The sequence below is a fragment of the Chelonoidis abingdonii genome, chromosome 15, assembly GCF_003597395.2.
Source record: "Chelonoidis abingdonii isolate Lonesome George chromosome 15, CheloAbing_2.0, whole genome shotgun sequence".
NCBI classification, from domain to species: domain Eukaryota; kingdom Metazoa; phylum Chordata; order Testudines; family Testudinidae; genus Chelonoidis; species Chelonoidis abingdonii.
Genome location: NC_133783.1, coordinates 6850868 through 6871461, shown reverse-complemented (window position 1 = coordinate 6871461; position 20594 = coordinate 6850868). Strand labels below are relative to the sequence as shown.

The 20594-nt window shown below is 42.3% G+C and overlaps 1 protein-coding gene across 13 annotated transcripts in view; it reads right to left on the bottom strand.

The window, feature by feature from the left end:
- The window catches only part of ZMIZ1 (zinc finger MIZ-type containing 1), a 522010-nt gene that overhangs the window by 21778 nt on the left and 479638 nt on the right, over window positions 1-20594 (bottom strand). For 9 of the 13 annotated variants that reach the window (XM_032786391.2, XM_032786404.2, XM_032786405.2 and 6 more), the window contains 8 exons: window positions 19699-19916; window positions 16889-17087; window positions 15603-15893; window positions 11190-11372; window positions 9439-9613; window positions 6565-6751; window positions 1546-1756; window positions 197-302 (listed from right to left, as the gene is read on the bottom strand). In XM_032786391.2, coding sequence (XP_032642282.1) covers window positions 197-302; window positions 1546-1756; window positions 6565-6751; window positions 9439-9613; window positions 11190-11372; window positions 15603-15893; window positions 16889-17087; window positions 19699-19916 — 1570 coding nt within the window. The remainder of the gene's footprint in view (window positions 1-196; window positions 303-1545; window positions 1757-6564; window positions 6752-9438; window positions 9614-11189; window positions 11373-15602; window positions 15894-16888; window positions 17088-19698; window positions 19917-20594) is intronic. The other 4 variants (XM_032786400.2, XM_032786403.2, XM_032786398.2 and 1 more) reach the window with 3 other exon arrangements.

Genomic DNA, 20594 nt, shown 5'->3' with positions numbered 1-20594 from the left:
AGGCAGACTTATCCTGCCTTGAACAACCCCACCCTGGCATGGTGGACAGGAGGGGGTTACATTTTTTTTTAGCTGACGAGGAGCTCTGTGTAGATCGAAAGCTTGTCTCTCTCACCAATAGAAGCTGGTACAATAAAAGATAATCCCTCATCCACCTCCTCTCTAATACATTCTCTCTCTCTCACACAAAACTCACTCTTAGTGATACAATGTTCTGCTGGGAGAAGACGTTTCTTTAGCAAGCCTTGAAGCACAGAACGAACTGATGGCCGGTGCACTAACTGCAGTACGAACAAGTGTGACTGAAAAAAAAAATCACTGAGTTACTAACAGAACCACGCATGTTACATTGTTATACACCACTGGGTGGTGCAGAGTTCTGCCCTTGAATGGCACATATGCAGCTCTGCACTGACTCCAAGAGAACCCTGCAAACACAGGCTAGAGTGGATTTTGCTCATCTGAGTTAACACACTCCCTTTAAGGACAGTCTGAAGTTGCAGTCTAGGATTGCATAACACCTATCACCTGGCTATGTTGCTGTTAAGAAAAGGTAATATTCGTTGCATCATTTTCCCCTTGAAAGTCAAAAATGTGATGTGATAATCTGTTATTTATGGGGTTTGTCACAGTGACCTCTGGATTTTCTACCCCTGCCCTATTGCCCACTTGCCCTGCACTCAGAATAGCTAAGAAGGCTGCTGAGATGACCTGTCCTCCTAGCCATCAGATACGTGATCCGCCACTGCACTGTGGGGCACAAGACAAGGAATGTGAGATTGTGCAAGGAAGAAGTCTGAAGTAAAACAATGGGCATAAGCTTAAGGTCTCTCTTCAAATTGTCTCAGACTCTGACCCTGGGAAAGCTGTCCCCAGACTCTCTGTCCTTGCCAATGGCAATGAAATGGCAGAAAGCCCAGACTATGAAGTGTGCAGCCCCTCTCCATTAAAAGTACAATCTATGCTAATTGTAATTGAGAGCTATCAGTGGGAGGCCAGTTGCATGGCTCAGTGGATTGAGTAATAGGATATGAGCCTTTCACCTTTACCTCACTGGTATAAACCCAGCCCAGAGTCACGGTGGCAAAGAAATGGCAATTTGATGCTCTGTGTGAAGTAAGATTTTGGCCTCAGTCCAATTCCCAGTGGACAAGTGTCCACAGCAAGAAAACCATCCACCGTCACGTTACCTGCCTTGCTATCAGAACTGTTAGAAGGCAAGTACTGAATGGGCACAGAGATCTGATGCACTCTCCCCTTCAGAGACATATTGGCAAGGTAACTGCTCTGCCCATGCTGCCCCAGTTCTCCAGCAAATTATGACATGGTTAAAATATGACACGGTCTTTAGCACTCTCTCTCTGGCCCTGTCCTGTCACCTACATTAAAATCAGTGACACCTCCCTTCTCCCAACAATGAAAATTTAAAAAAAAGTAAAAGTGAGAGAGGTAAGAACTGCTGGCCTAAGTGAACATTTCCAGACAGTTCCTTCCTGTGCCACAGACCTATAGAGTCAGCGGCAGCAGCAAGCCCCATGTACTTACACAACAACATGCTGTTACTGTAATTTGAATTGTGTTTCTTCCCGGCTGACAGACGTGCTTTAGGTGCAGAGGTTTATGAGATGTCTTGTTGTCGCCACGTTCAATGGTAAGAGGGGTTGCATTAACGCTGACCTGGACTGATGCGGGCCAGTTTGTGTTCATTTGTCTGTCTTCGTGGTGGTAGCACTTGAACTGCAGCTCCAAGTCAGACCTGTACCGCAAGGCATAAACCTGGCTTAAACTCTGTTTTCATATGACTAAAGGAATTTTTTTGGGATGCTAGAAATTCTGTGCCATCCCACCCCCTTCACTTTAACTCTGCTTTGCTCAACTCTGATTTTTTTTTCTGGAAATGCCTCACAAATAATAAATGCATAACTCATATCCTCCACATAAAAGCCATTAACAGACACAACACAGGATGGCTCATGCATCTGAAATTTGAGAGAATAATAATAATAATAATGATACTTTACGCTTATACATGACTTTTCATGTGGAGATCTCAAAGTGCTTTACAAAGGTGGGTTGTAAGTCGGTGGAATGACTCAGCGGAAAGGAAAAAGTTGCAGTCAGGTAGGTCTTTCTTCAAGCGTTAGTGTTTATAACAAGAAAATAAAGCAAGTAACACATTCCAAGAGTAAGGAGAACTCACCCAGCCTGGGGATCATCTCAGTAGCAGAATCCCTGCCTACCTACCTAAAAACATATGTCCCATCTCCAAAGCAACTACTCTTGATTTATGACAATGACAGATAATACCAAACTGAGCTGAAGTTAACCCTTGAGTAACTGAGGGTATTTCAGCTGCTACAGGGACACAACTACACTTTTGCAATAGTGTCATAGTGTAGACAAGTCCCACATTCATGAAATTATTTTTGTAATCTATCTCTCTGATTTTTCATCAACCTAGCTGCATCTACTGTGGGGGTTAGGTCGGCCTAACCATATCGCACAAAGCACAATTTTTTTCCCAGCCCTGAGTGATGTATAAAGCTCATCCTAAATCTGAGGTGTAGACCAGGCCTCAGTAGATAGTAGCGCACTTGCATGCCATCATGTCAGTATTAACCTCATTTTACAAATGAGTAAACTGAAGTACAGAGAGGTTAAAGATGGACTGGAAAGTTAAACTGAAATTTTGGGGTTTTGTCCTTCACTGTTAATTTATTATGAACAAAGACGGCCATAAAGTCCATTGCTGACCATCTTTTACATAAGAAACATCAGGTGATAATTTCCTTCTCTTTGCTGGACTCTCCTGTAAGACCTTTGAAGGACATGAATAGTGATGGCATACCAGACCATAATCTGAGATGCAGCTTGCTCTCTCCCCCACCCCCAGCAGGTGGGAAGAGAATGCAATTTGTTAGAGTCTAAGAATGGAGGCCCTGTGCTCAGACTGTTTCTTAGAATCTGATTCGTGTTTAGACTGCTTTTACTGAAGGTTCAGATAATTTGTACTCAGGTTTTTCCCTGTAAAGGTCACGTTTATGTCCTATACGGGTGGTGTGGTCATGCTCAGAAATTCCGGAGATTTAGGTTAGAATCACAATCTCTATTTTTGGGGAAGGAAAGCAACTCAGGTGAAGATCTCAAGTGACATCGCTATTCAGAGCCTACAGAAATCTAGTTAGCACAAAAAATAAAACGAGGGACACGGGGATCCGATATCTCTACCCTAAAACCAAGTAGATTAAAAACAACAGGGAAAGTCTTTATACATTACGCAGAAGCTGAAAAGTACAAAACTGCCTCCCTGACCCCTCTTAAAAAGTTTGTCCAGGGTCACATAGGGAGGAATGGAAATGTGGAGAATCTCGTGTTCTAGCCAGGCTGCCCCACAATGATAGATAATACATAAACTGTGGTGAGCAAAGACTGATCCATTTTTAAGGCAAAATTCTCCTGGTTGATTTTCTCTTCATTTTTTTCCTTTGTAAGAGCATGGAGTTCCCAGTAGAGAGAAGAATATTTGCATCACCATCAGCTGTGTGACTATCAGAGGGATATTTTACTCAATATTTTATCTAGCATAAAAACCTTCACAATTGGCCCCATTCCATCATTCTCTATTCAAATCTAAAGGTTTGGTCTAGAATTCATGTGACTAATACATGCATTGGAATCCATGCAGTCCAAGGTGAACATCATATTACTTCATTATAATTTCAACGTGCAAAATCTCTTAATGCCATCTAATATCTATTCTCTTTTAGCTGAGCTATTGTACAACAAATGCTAACACAACTGATGTTCCACACACAGCTGACAGGGTTAGAGACACAGTCTGGGCATTTTCCATGTGGGTGTAACTGTGTGATCAAGCAGAGAAAAAGAACGAGATAAGGATGACAGACATAAGACTCAGTTTTCTGCGTGTTCAGGCTGCCCCTGGTCTTCCATCACTAACAAGTTTTTCAAGGTGGAAAACCTGAGCACAAATTACTGAGGAGTCTTCATTAAAAGGAATTTAAATACAAGTCCAAGTCAGTGTGCTAAAGGAGTTTTGTTTTTTTTTAAAGAAAGATCAGGTATTAAGAAACAGCCTCATGCCTCAGTGCAGCTCTGTAAATCTACAGAACTAGCCTGCACAATCCCCAATGATGATTACTTATTAATAACCAGCAAATAACTGTCAAAACTCCCTCTTGTTGTGACTACTCCAGGATAATGAAATGCAAGTAAGCAATAACTGACCTCAAAGTTGGGAATTAATTATTGGATGTAGCTTGTTTTAAATCTCTCACATTTCTAATTCCTAGGCTTGAGACTACCAACATCATGCAGGCAAATAAGTATCTGTATTCTAGGTCAAATCTCAACCAGGAGTCATCATGCCCAGGAGGTTACAACCACCCACCCTTCCCACATTACAAAATGGGTGGGTGATTGCATTGGGTCCCAGTATGGAAAATCTTGAGGTCATAACATTATTAATCCAATGATCCACCTAGTCCAGGCTTGAAGGATGACTTCTTAGAGAAACTGGAAGAAGGGGAATTTTGGGCACACTGGAAAGGGTGTTGATGAGACGAGGTTTCATTTGCTCAGCTGTTTCATGTATTACAAAGGAAAGTTCCATACAATAAGACAAGATAATGACAAAACTAAATTCTCCAAGGCACACAAGCACAGATTCAAAACAAGTCCATCCTACAATATTTGGAAATGAAAACAAATCAAGGCTTTGGTTTTGATTTGATTTAATGCCATTTCACTCCTTGTCCATATATCAAAGCCAGTACAGAATCTGGAATCATTTTATGCAAGTTTGAATTATAGAGCTGCAAAATATAATCCAGAGGGACTATTCGCTCTCTGTGTCTCTGATGAAAAGCAATATTTACTGTAGGTGAAAGAGCTATGTTGCATGGGGAAAGCTGCACTTGAGTCACTTGGCTCATTTCTGTTCTGGGTAAGTTAAAACAGCTCTCCAAAATCAACCTTCTATCTGAAATTTGGGCCTTATCCTGAGAGGGGCTTAGCACCTATAACTGCCACTGAATTTACCATCTCTCTGAATCAGGTCCTTAATTTGCCTACTGTTTTTATTTTCAGATACCTTTGCACCTCTGAGTTCCAGCTGAAAATAGAAGCAACCTCACCAAGGTATTGTGAGAAAGCTTATCACAGATTGTTCAGGCCAACTACCGACACAGTAACACAAGATCACCTCTGGATGATGCAAGGAGTATGCCTTGTTCAGAAATATTCCATAAATGATCCTTGCATGCTGGTCTCAGCTACTCATGCTCCTAGCACTTTTACCAGAAAGAGCAGAAGCAAGTTATCATAAGCCTCTTTCCCAAATCTGGACCTTAGCATCCAAAATGTGGGTGCCTAGCATGAACCTCCAAGCTTAATTACCAGCTTGGATCTTATCTCGCTGCCACCAGACAGGAATTACAGCGCCTGCCTCGCTCTGGTCCCCCAAACTTTCCCTGGGGAACCCCAAGACTCAGAGGTCTGAGTCTCACAACAAAGGGAAATAACCCACTTCCCTTCCCCCCTCTCTCTCCCACCCAGACTTTCCTCTCTGGGCTAACCTGAGAGTTACTGATGCAATCTCTTTACATCACAATACCAAGAAGCATGTCTCCTCTCTTCCACAAAGAGACAAACCCCAAATACAAGGAAACAGAAATGATTCTATCTCTCTCCCCCCCTTCGCACCAATTTCCTGGGTGCTCGCAGAGTTCACCCTCCGTAGATCTAACACAAAAGAATTCCGCCTCCCCTTCGTCCTGAGCCGTACCCAAGAGAGAAAAACTCAAACAAGTCTAAAAAGAAAATTAATAGAAAAGAAAGGAAAAAGACCATAAGAATGTAATCTCTGCATCAGAGTGACTACAGGCTATTGCTTATAAGAAAAATATACAGAAACATCCGATTCAAGATACCCCAATTGAAACATTAGCAAGCTACACACAATGTACAAAACCAAAACAACATAAAAAGCCCTATATTGTGTTTCTAGCCTGACTATACAATTGGAAACAGAGATTAGAAGATAGAAAGAACCTTCTATAGCTGAGAAGGACAGACAAAAAAGACCTCAGACCCAAAAATCCCTCCCTGACTTTGAAAAATCCAGTTTCCTGATTGGTCCTCTGGTCAGGTGTTTGGTTCCCTTTGTTAACCCTTTACAGGTAAAAGAAACATTAACCCTTAGCTATCTATTTATGACACAAGTCAAAAGGTACATTTAAATGATTATTTTACAGACTTTGCCCTTTGCCCCATTCACATTGATTCCATCAGGTTTGCTTGGAAGGATGGCATATAACTTAGCACCAGCCAAAGGGTTGGGAACTGAATGAGGAAGCATATTATTGCACTTCACTCTCTGGACGTTGAGGGTTGCTCAAATATATATGAGCTAAAGGGATTTTTTTTCTATCCAGACCATATTTACTAATCTTGAAATCCATGACTGACTCAAACAAAGTTCATCTTCTCCACCATTTTGCTTTCAGCCACACAAGATTGCCTCACAACACTGCTCAAACCTACCTCCACATCAGTGTCTGATGGACGGTTGGCCGCAGGTGAAAGACATGATTACTGACCGCCAGGTTGTGCTCCAGCCGAAAGGGCTCCAACACCACCCCATCTCTCACAGGGAATGTCAGACGCAGCTCATCGTTGTGGTTGGCTGGGATCGAAGAGGGAGAGAAAGTGTGAACTTTCCCTTTAGCATCTGCAGTGCAATAACAATGTGTATATTTATACAGAATAATGACAAATGATACAGTGATCTATTGCTGGGGTTAACCTAGTACAGTCACATATAGAAAATGACATGACAAATAATTGTATAAGTGGATTTTGCGCAGGTGATAGGGAGCAGACTGACAGCTCTGAGGACTGATGTCTTCTACTTATATCCACAGATAAGGTTTATGAAAGGAGCAGCAAAAGTGCCTCTCACGACAGTCATGCCTTCCACCTGATGCGGGGGGACCATTTTTCATTGTCAGAGATTAGTTCAGTTACCATTCAATCACTCTGCTGAGCCTGCCAATTAATGCCAGTTGTGGTGGTGCGTTGCTATTTATTTTTCTGTGATGTGGCTATTTTCTCCCTAGAAATTGGAATTGAGATTACCAAACTCATTTCAAGTGTGCCAGTAGATGGTAACAAGTCTCGGTTCTAATGGTCATCTACAGCTGGAAGGCTCTGGTATTCTATTACTAGTTCCACAAGCCATTCAGTCTCCCATCATGAAGAGCTTTACTGCTTGTTATGCACAATTTATGATGGCCAACTATTTTCAGCGGGTATGTTCTGGCTGAAAAAACAGGTTTGTTTGAAGTGATTCTGAAGCAGGAAGACTTGGAGTATGAAAAGGTTACCACTGTCCATTGTAATTACTGGATTTAAGATTGTGTTTCTTCTTTACGCATCAGAAGCAGAAGCTGCTGTTCAACTCTTACCTAAAATACTCTCCTCCCTCTGAGGCTGCTGAAGCTAAAACAGTACCAATAACCTTAATCTTTCAGCTCCCCATGAACCCCAAAATGCTGGTTGTAAAGAGCTAATACAACAGAGGACTTTCTATAGAGAACATATTGCTTCTTCCAGTGCCTAAAATTTGATTATTCTTTAGTGACTTTTAGACCCTAGACAAATTGTATGAGTATATAGCCACTGAGATGGTGTTATTCCTGACTCACTCTCAGCCAAACATAGCTGTGAGGTTGAGTGGCTTTGAAAGGAGTACAGTAATTCCTCACTTAATGTTGTAATTATGTTCCTGAAAAATGCAACTTTAAGTGAAACAATGTTAAGCAAATACAATTTCCCCATAAGATTTAATGTAAATGAGGGGGTTAGGTTCCAGGGAATTTTTTTTTTCCAGACAAAAGGCATTATATACATTTTAAACAATTTTAAACAAGCAATTTAATTCAGGTATAAGTTTTAAATAATTTTTAACCAAGCAATTTAATACTACGCTGGGGGGTGGGGGGAGTAGTGTGTACGTGCTGTGCGTTTACAAACATACTCTACATACAGTACAGCTGGGAGGTGCCCCTGCCTTACCCTACACAGGCACAGCCCATTGGCACTGGAGATGAGGCAGGCAAGGAGGCTGAAGGTCCTGTAGGCTAGAGGAAGCACACTGCACAGCAGCGGCAGCTTCCCCTATTCTGCAAGCACATGGGGTGGGGGGGGACTCAATCCTCAGCCCACCCACTCCCCCCCTTCTCTCAAGCCCCCATCCTTGACCTGCCTCTTCTCCCCCCTACCTCCTCCCCCTTTACTTCCCACGCTGCATCCTTGTTCCTCCCCCTCCCTCCCCTCCCTTCTAAACACTGCAAGCAAACTGACTGCTGCTGGCAGGAGGCAGGGGAGGGAGGGGGAGCCTGGACGCTGAGTCCTCGCTCCTCCCCACTCCCTCCTGCCTGGGGCAATCAGCTGGCTTGCGGTGTTTAGGGGGCAGGAGGGAGGGAGGAGGAGCGAGAACTTGGCATGCAGGCTCCCCCTCCCTCCCCCTGCCTCCTGCCCAGGGCAATCAGCTGGCTTGCGGCGCTCGAGAGGCAGGGGAGGGAGGGGGAGCCTGTGAGACGAGTCCTCGCTCCTCCCTCCTGCCCCTGAAACGCTACAATCCAGCTGATTGCCATGGGCGGGGGGGGGGGGGAAGGAGACAGGTGCTGATCCTTGGGGTCTGCTGGTGGGCGGGAGGTGCGGTGGGGAGGGGGAAGCGTAGGGAGGCTGCCAGCTGTGGAGAAAGCAGGCAGCCAAACAACGTAAGAGTGGAGCATTGCACAACTTTAAATGAGTATGTTCCCTAATTGATCAGCAATGTAATGAAACAACGTTAACCAGGATGACTTAAAGTGAGGAGTTATTGTATACATTATTATTTGGCATGCTACTGAATATTTTTAAGAGGTCTGCACGGACATAATAGGAGTACCATTATAAATATTCACCCTTTAAGCTATTCTTCAGTAGTATTCAATAGCTTTGCCCTTGACCAAAACACACCACATTACTATTGATGGAGATTCTATGCAATAAACCGACCCAACAACATGAAACAGCTGAAAATTAAGAGTTTCATTCTGATAAATCAACTAAAGGAATATTTAAGGGGAAATGTCCTTAAAAGTTTAACTTTGGAGAGAGTTTGCCATTTGGCATTTTCCAGTACTTTGTTTGGAAACAAATATTCTTCTTTCCTGGTTCCTTCCTCTCAGAGTAGCTTGCATAATGTGGTTGGTCAACGCCATATATCAACTGGCAATCAACATTTCTCTCCATGTCAAAAAATAGCTATCAAGATGCTATTTTTAAAGCATCACCTCTGGGTTGTGGGATATGCATGGCAGAGGAAGGAGAGACAGTAAAAGCTGAGGGGCCGCTCCATTTGCTACTCACTTGGAGGTGGTGGTAAAGCATTGATATTTGGCTTAATGTCAGGTGGGAATGGTGGTTTGACATCCTGGTTAGGTGACAGGTATGGTGGAATACTGCTCCCTGGAGTCATGGGTGGCGTGGGGTTTCCTGGAACCGGTGAGTGAGGGTAATTTGCCACAGGTACAGGCCTTGATGGCTAGAAAATAAATAATACCAAGTTGTTATTGAATTTTGAAGAAAAAAAAAAAAAGACCTAATCATATATATTGCTATTAAACACTGAATCAATATCTAGGTACTGTGGCTTGGGCCTGGCACTATTTAAAACATACTGATTCTTTTTTCTTTGGATTTACTTCTCACTTTAAAAACATACAGTAGTCTAGATTTGAGGCAAGAAGTTGCAAGCCCCAGAAACTGCAAATGCTCCACTTTTTCATTCTTCCCTGCCTCTTTATCCGGCTTTCCACCTTTGATCTCTCCTATTTTTCCCCTAATTTTCTTACTCTCCTCCTCTCCTCTCCTCTTGATGTAGCAGTAAATATTATAGCACATGATCTTTGGCTGAGAGCGTTTTATCTTTGGTCACTGAGCAGTCACAAGTTGAAAGGCACTACAGACTATACCCATTCCTGTCTCTGCTGAGACCAAACTTCCTCACAGTTAATTCATCAAGGCTCTAGTCTCCACAATCTTCAAACTCCCAAAGACCAGGTCATCTATATTGCAACTCAGAGCCTTGACCCTTAGTTGGGAGAACTGCCTTTCTCCATGAGCTCATCTATTCATCCGGTTACCACATCAATCTATATATCCATGAAAAACATGCAACGCATTTCGATAGACCAACGGTTCCCCTTTCAAATTTTGTTGTGATTTTCTTCTCAAACCAAACTAAGATTCCCTTTTACACAGCCACGGGTCACTCCCAGAAAAGGCTATTTTGTTCCTTAAACTGCTCTGGCTATAAAACAAAACAAAATTTTAAAAACCTAACAAAAATAAACAGGATAAAAAATATATATAGAATCCTTCACCTTTAAAACACTCATGACTGATCTTCAGCTGGCATAAATCATTGTAGCTTCTGTCACTGCAATGGAGCTACACTGATTTACACCAGCTAAGCATATAGCTCCTTGATGCATTCATCTTGACAATGTGGGACAGAAGCTGCCACAATATAGTAAAAATTGCTTTAGAAAAAGCAATATTTCTAGGCATCCCACATCAGGCAATGAGTGACCTTCTGTGGGAAATGATTCCTTATTCTTTTCCAATAGTGCTGTCATTTCAAACAGTACCCACCTCCCATGCAAATAATGACAAAACATCCCTATTTCCAGAACCATGTGCATTTTAATGGCCCTAAGATTCTTCTGGCTCAGAATCCAACACCAGAAATGACTTGGCTACTCTAATCTTAAAGCAATTTTCTCAATTAATCCAAGAACTGTGCAGTGTGTGCCCTCATTGTGCTTTGCCACAACCAGAAATGTCAAACCTCAAAGGCAGGCTCAGGTTGGCAATCACTTCTACTTTGAACCACCACTTAGTGCCCCCAAGTTATGATGTGGCATAGCTTACTGAACTATAGGCTTGATTCTGACTCATTAAAGGCAATAGCATAACTTCCATTGTCTTTAATGACGTATTATCAGGCCCTATCTGGGGATCCTATAATATTGCCAGAGTCTCATTTTATCCACTAACAAGGAAGAAAGAACTTTCACCAGCACCAGATGAGATAGTCAATGAACCCAAGGTCTCACCTTGTAATACTGTCCCATGTTGACTGTCGGAGGAGGGTACTGCCCCGTGTTTTGCTGGGTAGGCATCCTCTGTCCAGGGTAACTGGGAGATGTAAGAGGTCTTGGAGGGTTGGGAGTTGGATACTGACCAGGCTGGGTAGGAAACTGGCTATTTGGTCCATACTGCTGGTTTCCATAATTTGGCTATTTTACAACAGAGATGAAACAAAACAAGAGATAATTTTGAATGGAACTTTGAACTATAGAATTAAAATGAAAATAAAATTAGGCTGATGTCCCCTGTCTCAGGAACTCTTTGCCCAACGTTTTCAAACCTGGGTGCCTGGAGTTGGGCCTCTGAGGGACAGGGATTTACGGACATTCAAAGGTGCTCAAATCTTATTAATGTTCAATCTGGGGCACCCAACCATTTGTGCCTTTGAAAATCTCCACTCCAGGATGCCCAACTTTAGGCACTTAAATAAGTAGACAGATTTTCAGAGGAGCTGAGCACCTGCATCCATCTATCTAAAGTACCCATAACCACAGTATCTGAGGGCCTTACCATCTCAGGTGTGTAATGTTCACAACACCCCTGGGAGACAGAGAAGGGCTATTAACTCCATGTTTTACAGTTGGAGAACTGAGACATAGGGATATTAAGTCACAGAGCCATAGAGTTTAAGGCCAGAAGGGTCGACCAGATCATCTAGTCTGACCTCCTGTGCACGGCACACCACCCAACAACATACACACTAAACCAAACAACTGAAATGAAACCACAATTATTACACTCCCCAGGAGACAGACTATTATATGCCACAGGAAGAAAATAGGAGGTACTGAAGAGCATCAGTGCCTGAGGCCACTTCAGTGGCAGGAAAAGGATTAAGTGAGATATACCCAGATAATCCTTGCAAGGACCCACACCCACATGCTGTTAGGATTCTTTGAGAGGGGCCAACAAACACATGAACAAGGGTGATTCAGTGGATATGGTGTACTTGGACTTTCAGAGAGCTTATGACAAGGTCCTTCATCAAAGGCTCTTAAGCAAACTCAGCAGTCATGGGATAAGAGGGGAAGGTCTTCTCATGGATCAGTAACTGGTTAAAAGACAGGAAACAAAGGGTAGGAATCAACAGTCAGTTTTCAGAATGGAGAGAGGTAAATAACGGGATCCCCCAAGAATCTGTACTGGGACCAGTGCTGTTCAACATATTCATAAATGGATAGGGAAAAGGGGTAAACGGTGAGGTGGCACAGTTTGCAGACCATACACAATTACTCAGGATAGTTAAGTCCAAAGTAGACTGTGAAGAATTACAAAGGGTGACTGGGCAACAAATGGCTGATGAAATTCAATGTTGATTAATGCAAAGTAATGCATATCACAAAACATAATCCCAACCACTCCTCTACCTCGACATAACGCGACCCGATAAAACACAAATTCAGATATAACGTGGTAAAGCAGTGCTCTGAGGGTGTGGCTGTGTGCGCGCACTCCAGTGGATCCAAGCAAGTTCGATATAACGCGATTTCACATATAACACGGTAAGATTTTTTGGCTCCCAAGAACAGTGTTATATCAGGGTAGAGGTGTATCTATACAGAATGATGGTATCTAAATTAACCATTACCGCTCAAAAAAAAGATCTTGGGGTCATCGTGGATAGCTCCCTGAAAACATCTGACCACTGTGCAGCAGCAGTCATAAAAGCTAACAGAATGTTAGGAACCATTTGGAAAGGGATAGATAATAAGATAGAAAATATCATAATGCCACTATATAAATCCAGGGTAGCTCCACAGCTTGAATATTGCATGTAGTACTGAACACCCCACCTCAAAAAAGATGCATTAGAAATGGAAAAGGTATAGAGAAGGGCAAAGAAAAATGATTAAGGATATGGAACAGCTTCCATATGAGGAGAGATTAAAAAGACTGGGACTGCTCAACATGCAAAAGATGACTAAGGGGAGAATAAAAAATCATTAATGGTATGGACTGAAAAAGAAAAAAAGGAAGTGTTGTTTACCCCTTCACATAGCACACGAGCAAGCGGGGTGGGGGTGGGTGTCACTCAATGCGATTAATAGGCGGCAGATTTAAAACAAACAAAAAGAAGCATTTCTTCACACAACACACAGTCAACCTGTGGAAGTCGTTACTAGGTGATGTTGTGAAGGACACCCAGAGAAGCAACTGGGTTCAAAAAAGAACTAGATAAGTTCATGGAGGATAGGTCCATGAATTGCTATTAGCCAAGATGGTCAGGGATGCAACCCCATGCTAGAACTTGATGACAGGGGATGGATCACTTGATAATTGCTCTGTTCTGTTCATTCCCTCTGAAGCATCTGGCATTGTCTACTCTCAGAAGACAGGATACAAGGCTAGATGGACTACTGGTCTGACCCAATATGGCCAGTCTTATGTTCTTATGTTGCAAAGAAAGGCTAAAGCTCTCCAAGACCACCGCCAATATGACCTGGGGAAAAATTCCTTCCTGACCTCACGTATCATTTAGACCCTGAGCATGTGATTAAAAACCAGCCAGCCAAGCACCTGAGAGAGAGAATGCTTCATACCATGTCAGAACCTTGGCCCTTTCTGGCCAGTGTCCCATCCCCAGCTGTGGCCATCGCGGATGAAATAACCTTCCCCAAAACTAGAATACACTGGGAGGTGGGGAAAGAATCTTTATAGGTGGCTGGCTGAAATACTGAAGCAAGTGACTTGCCCAATGTCAGAAAAGAAGTCTGTGGCACAGTAGATGACTGAACCCAGGCCTCTGAAATCCTAGGCTAGTGCCCCAACTCCTGGGCCTAAGTTCCTTCCCATTTTCCCTGCAGTGATCCAACAGGAAGTCAATGGGTATGGTTATTGCTCAGCACCTTTAGGGCAAGGTCAAGAATATAACCATTCTGATGGTAAATCTATTTATGAATACTGATTATTTACAACAAAAACAAAATAATTCTGGAGCAAGCTAACTTATAACAACTATCCCCTTTAAGAAATTTTCATAAATCAATAAATATGTAGCATTTACTAAACTTACACAGCACCCTTACAACAAGCATATGATTTTATAGCACTGTAAAATGCATATTACTTGAGAACATTCTTGTATTCACTTGTGACGAAAAACACGCAATTGAAACAGCAAGGAGGGATTCCCAATCTTCCACAAAAGTGTGAAATATGAAATGTAATGATGAAAATAATCATCTGAAGAAGTCACACATTATGCATTGTTAGCTCAGTTGGAAAGGAGTGACAGCATTTACAGAGTAGAAAAGTCTTGTTGTTAGATAAGCAACTCCTGCAGCAGTAAGTCACTTTTGATGTATAAGGTAACAACAACAACAGAATTTATTTACAGACCAGGAAACATTGCATTTAGAAAAACTGCAAGAAACTCAATAAATATTTGTTAAATGTTGGATATCAGTGTATATTTTCTGTAAACTTACATTGCCACTATTATATTTTGGCCAATAAAATGCTAGTGTAAACTCTACAGACTAAAAGCATAGCATCAATTTAGTATATGTTATGATTCTATCTAAAGTTATAGACTAAGGGCTAGATTTATAAAGGTATATAGGCCCCTAAAGATGAAGTTGGGATTTTCAAAGGTATCTCGGTGCCTAACTCCCACTGATTTCAATAAAACTTGCCTGAAGTCATACAGAAAGCCAATGGCTGTGTGATTTTGATTACTACGCCTTGGGAAATGCTCACATTCTATGCTAATTTTGAAGAAACAAATAGATATAGACGGACAGACAGGAAAAGAACTCAGATAATCATCACCCCAGACCAAAAGAAAATGACCTAAATGAGAACGTGGAAATTTTCAGGGATTCTGAGCTCAACAGGAGTTTTGAGTTTGAGCACCTATGAAAATCAAGCCACAGGTGGTTTGGAAAGCAATGGGATTTTTAGAACTTTTACACGCTTTTGGTGTTTATGTGAGGTACTGCCCCATATTTCTTTAAAACAATAAAAAACCCAGAGTTAATAAAGCTTATGCTCTGCCCATGACACATTTATTTTAAGCATTCAGGTTGGAATTCATCTTTGCGCAGAGAGACTGTATAAGACCTATGAACTTAAGCTCTATTATGAGGGCTTCAAAGTGATGTTCTGAGGGCTCAAGAACTTCACAGGGCTGTGTGAACTTGGTGGAAGCCATCTTGGCTGACACACCAGGGACTGAACTCTGGGGACCTCCAGAGCTAAAAAGCACAAGCAGCTACAGCTTGAGCTGAAGCTCCATAGGCAGAGACTAATCACAGAGCTGACCTGCTACACACACTCACCAGAGTGTCATACAGGTTTTTTCCACAGAGTGAATTTCATCCATAGCATAATTGGTATCATTTGTAAGACAAAAGGAATAAGGGAGTTAGAATACTCACCTCTCCTGGATATGGTCTCTTCATGCCCTGGATAGGCAGAGACTGGGGGCGTGGGCCTGGGTAAGCTTGCTGTGGCATCCTCTGCCCATGGCTGCTAAAGGGGCTTATCCCAGGGGGCCTCGGCTGGCTCATACCCATAGGCGGCCCGCTCATGCTGGAAGGCGTCATTCCGGCTCCCATGCTTGCTGGGTTCATGCTGCCTGGCATAGAAGCAGGGCCGCGAGGGCCAGGTTGATTCATGAACTGGCTGTTGTAAGCCTGAGTCGGACCCATCTGGAAAGAGGAACAAACCTTCAACGGAAGAAAAGAAGAAAAGAAAAGAAAAAAAAGAATAAAATGCGACATGCATTTAAAATGGGAGCGGGGAGCTGAACATGTTTGTTAGCAGGGGCTGGGATTATGTCGCATTTTCTTTTTATGTTCTGTAACCTTCTGTAAGGGTTTTTTTTGGTGCATAACAATAATTCAACTGGAATTCTAAAAGCAACAAGAGACAAAAATAATAGTTTAGTAAGAGAAAAACTGCTTTAATATGAGCAAATAAAAATCTACTGACATGACTAGTCATCTTCCTCAAGGTAATGGGCCAGGATCCTCAGCTGCTATAATTCAGCACCCCTTTATTGACTTCAAAGGAGCTTTGCTTATTGACGCCAGCTGAGGTTCTGCATGCGCCCCACTCTTATCCCCTATGTTTAGAAACACTACATAGAATGGAAGGGTGAGAAAAGCTGCTGCACAGATCAAACACTCATTCCTTTTTCATTAATAGTTATTACACGAAATAATTGTGTGTTGAGCTTAGGGTCAGTAAAAATAGATGCTTCAAATTGCTATTCTCACAGATAATACCTTAAGAGGTGTGTTTTTTCCCTGTATTTAAAAAAACTGAGTCGATCAACATAATTAATTAGAGAAACAGCAACGCCCTAAAATAAAGCTTTAGAACACTTACCTGTGTGCTAAAGTTTGGAGGAGGGGCAGTACTAATGCATCACATTAGAAGTAGTTATAAAATTTGCATGCAATTTTTTTTTAACTAAGGGATGACCTCTTTGAAGTATAAATGCATTACTAGTGCAGATAACAGGGTTTCATAAAGATTATGTATTGGCCACTCTGTGTCATTCAGTATACATACTTATACATGCTACAAGAGATCGCTTGTGCACACAGACACACAATACAGCGGATACCCGAATAGCTCACGTACTAAACAGGGGCACTCACGTTTCTCTAAAGGCAGAAGTCAGAAGGATACGAGTTTGCAAGATCTACTTTCTTACCGGTCCGTACTGGTTCATGTCCTTGTTCTGGGTTTCCTGAAGGGCTGCTACAGTGGCTGTAGCTGTAGCTGTTGCTGTGGCAGCGGCAGCGGCAACTGCAGCGGCAGCGGCAGCTGCAGCCGGCTGAGTGAAATCTGCAGGCGGCCTCGTGTGTGGAGGGATCCCCATTCCCGCAGGAGTATTTGGGCCACCAGGATAACTACCAGGGGAAGAAAGAAAGGAATATTAAAATGGACCTAGTGTTTTGGGCCTAGATTTCGGGCCTCAGTCTGATGTCATTTGGAATAGTTCCAAAACCATGTATAAGTTTCTATTGAAACAATCACTCTGACAGGAAGAGAGAAGCAGGGATGTAAATGAGGATACAAGAGCTGCTCTGGCATAGAGTACAGATAATGTCAGCACTTTTCAATGGAGTTAGAAACTCTCAGGAAACTCTCAGTTTCTAACTGATTTTTAATACTCTGTTCTACCAAGCTGCTGGACTCAGAGGCTGTAAATGAACGTGATTATCTGAAATTTAGGGGCAGCATGGACCACAGCATCTATTGTGAGCTTCTTCCACAATGCGCCATCTATGTGCCTCAACAGTGGAATGTATCAGCTTTTCCAGGAGTAGAAAAGTAAATCTGTCCCCACTGAGGTCTCAGCGAAGAGGCCGACAGGGGCCATTTGTGATCGACAGTGACTGACAGCTGTCATTTGGTGCCTCTTCAGAGTTCTGCGTGAAGCAAGTTGGCTGTACCTGCTCACTGCATGTACTAATCACAAAACTACCACAAAATAAATAAATGAATAAATAATCTAAATTTCTTCACACCTGTAATCTTTAAAGGTCTTTAAAAAGGTGGGTCAACATTATGCCCATTTTACAGATGAACTGTACAGAAAGTTTAAGTGAATGGTACCAATTCATGTAGTGAGACAGTGGCAGAGATAAAAACAGAGGCTAGGTCTCCCAATTTCCAGGATAGTGCTGTTCCATTGTACCACGCTGGTACCCTTTTCAGCAGTAACAATAAAGGAACCCAGGGAATGATTAGGACCGGAGACAGAGCTACACTATCACCATAGAAATGCATTCAGGAGAACCATTAGGAGCTGTCGTAGCTTTCCTACTCTGATTTGAACCTTAGCGTTCATAACCTGAGAAGCTAGCATGAACCCCTCTAAGCTTAATTTCCAGCTTAGATCTGATCTCGCTGCCACCAGCCAAAAATTCCAGGGTTTTGGCTCCCTCTTGTCTCCCCAAAACCTTCCCTGGAGGGACCCCAAGACTCAGAGACTCTGAGTCTCACAACAAAGGGAAATAACCCACTTCCCTTCCTGCTCTTTACTTCCTCCCAGATTTTTCCCGCCCTGGGTATACTAGGAGATTTCCCTGGCTTCAAGCCCTTGAAACACAAAACCGAGAGGATAATTTACCTTCCCCCTCCTTCTTTTCCCCTCCCAGTCTTCCCTGAGAGAGACAGTAATCCTGGCACAGAGATTCCTATCCCTGCCCCAACTAGAAAAGAAAGTCAACTAGTTTTTAAAAAGAAAGCTTTATATAAAAGAAAGAAAAAGACAAAAAAATTAATCTCTGTATCAAGATGACAATACAGGCTATTGCTTAAAAGAAAAATATGATAAACAGCCTTATCAAAAGATATCCAATTTAAAACATTCCAGCAACTACACAATGTAAATACAAAACAAAACATATAAAAGCTATGTGTTGCTACCTTTGTACTCACAACTTTGAAACTGGAAGATTAGAAGCTGAAGATAGAAAGAAGCCTCTCATGCCGAGACACAGACAAAAGACACAGAGCCACATTCCCTCCCTGAGTTTTTAAAAAATCCAGTTTCCTGATTGGTCCTCTGGTCAGGTGTTTGGTTCTCTTTGTTAACCATTTACAGGTGAAAGAAACATTAACCCTTAGCTATCTATTTATGACAGGAGCATGGGAAGCTTGCATGCTTACTGCCTGTGTTTACTTTTTAACTGCCCATGCCTATGTTTTGTAGATAACCTTGGCTATTAATCTGGCACATTTCACAAGAACTGCACTTACCCCACAAAAATAAATACATAACTTAAAATTTAAGACCAAAGCCCTGTCCCTCATGCATATGAAGTGCTTTATGAATTCCTGTAGTGGTGCAAACCTTCTGTAAGGGGTCTGCCTATTAGCTTTGCAGGACTGTAGCCTTACTAATATTCAAGTTCATTTCTTTGTACTGATGGAAGTTGTATCATCAATACTTCTCACATACTAACCCTACTGAATGTTAATCATGCCTAGGACCTTGGTTTGTGTCTTGTATTTGTGGTAATTAAAACTTTATTTTTGGTGTTTGTCAGGGGTAATTGATTGACCTAATTTCCAGAAACAGTGATGAATTTCCTGCTCTTTGGGTAGCCAATTCTTCAAGCAATGGACCCAGTATGCAGTTTAGCTACACCTGATGAAATAACCACTAAGACTTGGGGTATTTCTAAGTAGCAGGTGTGATTACCAGTGTAAGTAAACATGTGCTAGTCCTGCTCATGCTAATAGCAGCGTGGCTGCAGTGGCCTATGTACCCAGGAAGTTGGGTGGCTTGCCAGAGCAGCTGCAGCCATGCTGCTATCTTTATTACACTAGGCTGAGCAGAACTAGCCCATGTACGTCTACCCAAGCTGGGAATCACACCATCCAGCTGGTGCATAGACTTACCCTTTAACCAAAGGGAGCCTATGGCATAGATCCAGTAGATTGCTATGCAATGCTAGAATACCCTAAACTATTCACTTCCAATTTCCATTCCATACAGACTCGTCTTACCTCCCGCCAAAGCCTCCACTTCCGGGATAGTTGGGTCTGCCGTACATGCCCTGCTGCATATAAGGTTGAGCGGAGCCTGCCTTGGTTGAAAACTGCTGCTGCTGCCCAGCAAACTGAGGGGAATTAATGCCAGGGTTGCTGGTAGTCATCCCAGAAGCCATGGGGTTTCCTGCTGGGTTCATAGGGTTACTGGCATTTGCCATTGGGTTTCCCAGCACCTATAAGGATAAATATTTAAAATAAGGAGAAAGCCCTTAGAGATATGGCTGCAAAGAATGTTAGTTTGCTGCAGACATTAAAGTACAATCAACTAACCTATATTATCTGTACTCAAATGAGTCCAGGGTTCATTATGCTATATGTACCGAGGTATGTTAATTTCTTATGAGCTCTCCCTTGCCATTTTCTGATCCTTATCATTAGATTAGTCTCTCATGAAGCTTCTGAAAAGTTATAATATGGAACAGAAGACATCACATTTTTTAATAATGTCGAGAATCCATCCAAAAAAGTGAAGAAGCAAGAAACAATTGTGTTATTTGACAATTTGTTGGTCTCCAAGATGACAATTTGTTTTAAAAAAAATATATTTTGCCTCAACATAATGTCTTTGATGTAAGACCTCAGAATGACTTACAAATATTAATTAAGCCTCACAACTACTATAAAGAAGTTTCTCCATTTTACCGATGACCAAACCAAACCTCTACGTCTACACTATGAGCGATGGTGTGATTCCCCTGTCCATGTAACACGTACTTGTGTTAAGTCTCTTCAAGCTATCACAAGTACAAATAGCAGCATAGCTGCAGTGGAGGCACAGCTGAGCCGTACTTAGTACATATGCACTGGTTTCAGGCATGTTTCCACTTGGTACGGATCAGCCGTGTCTCCAG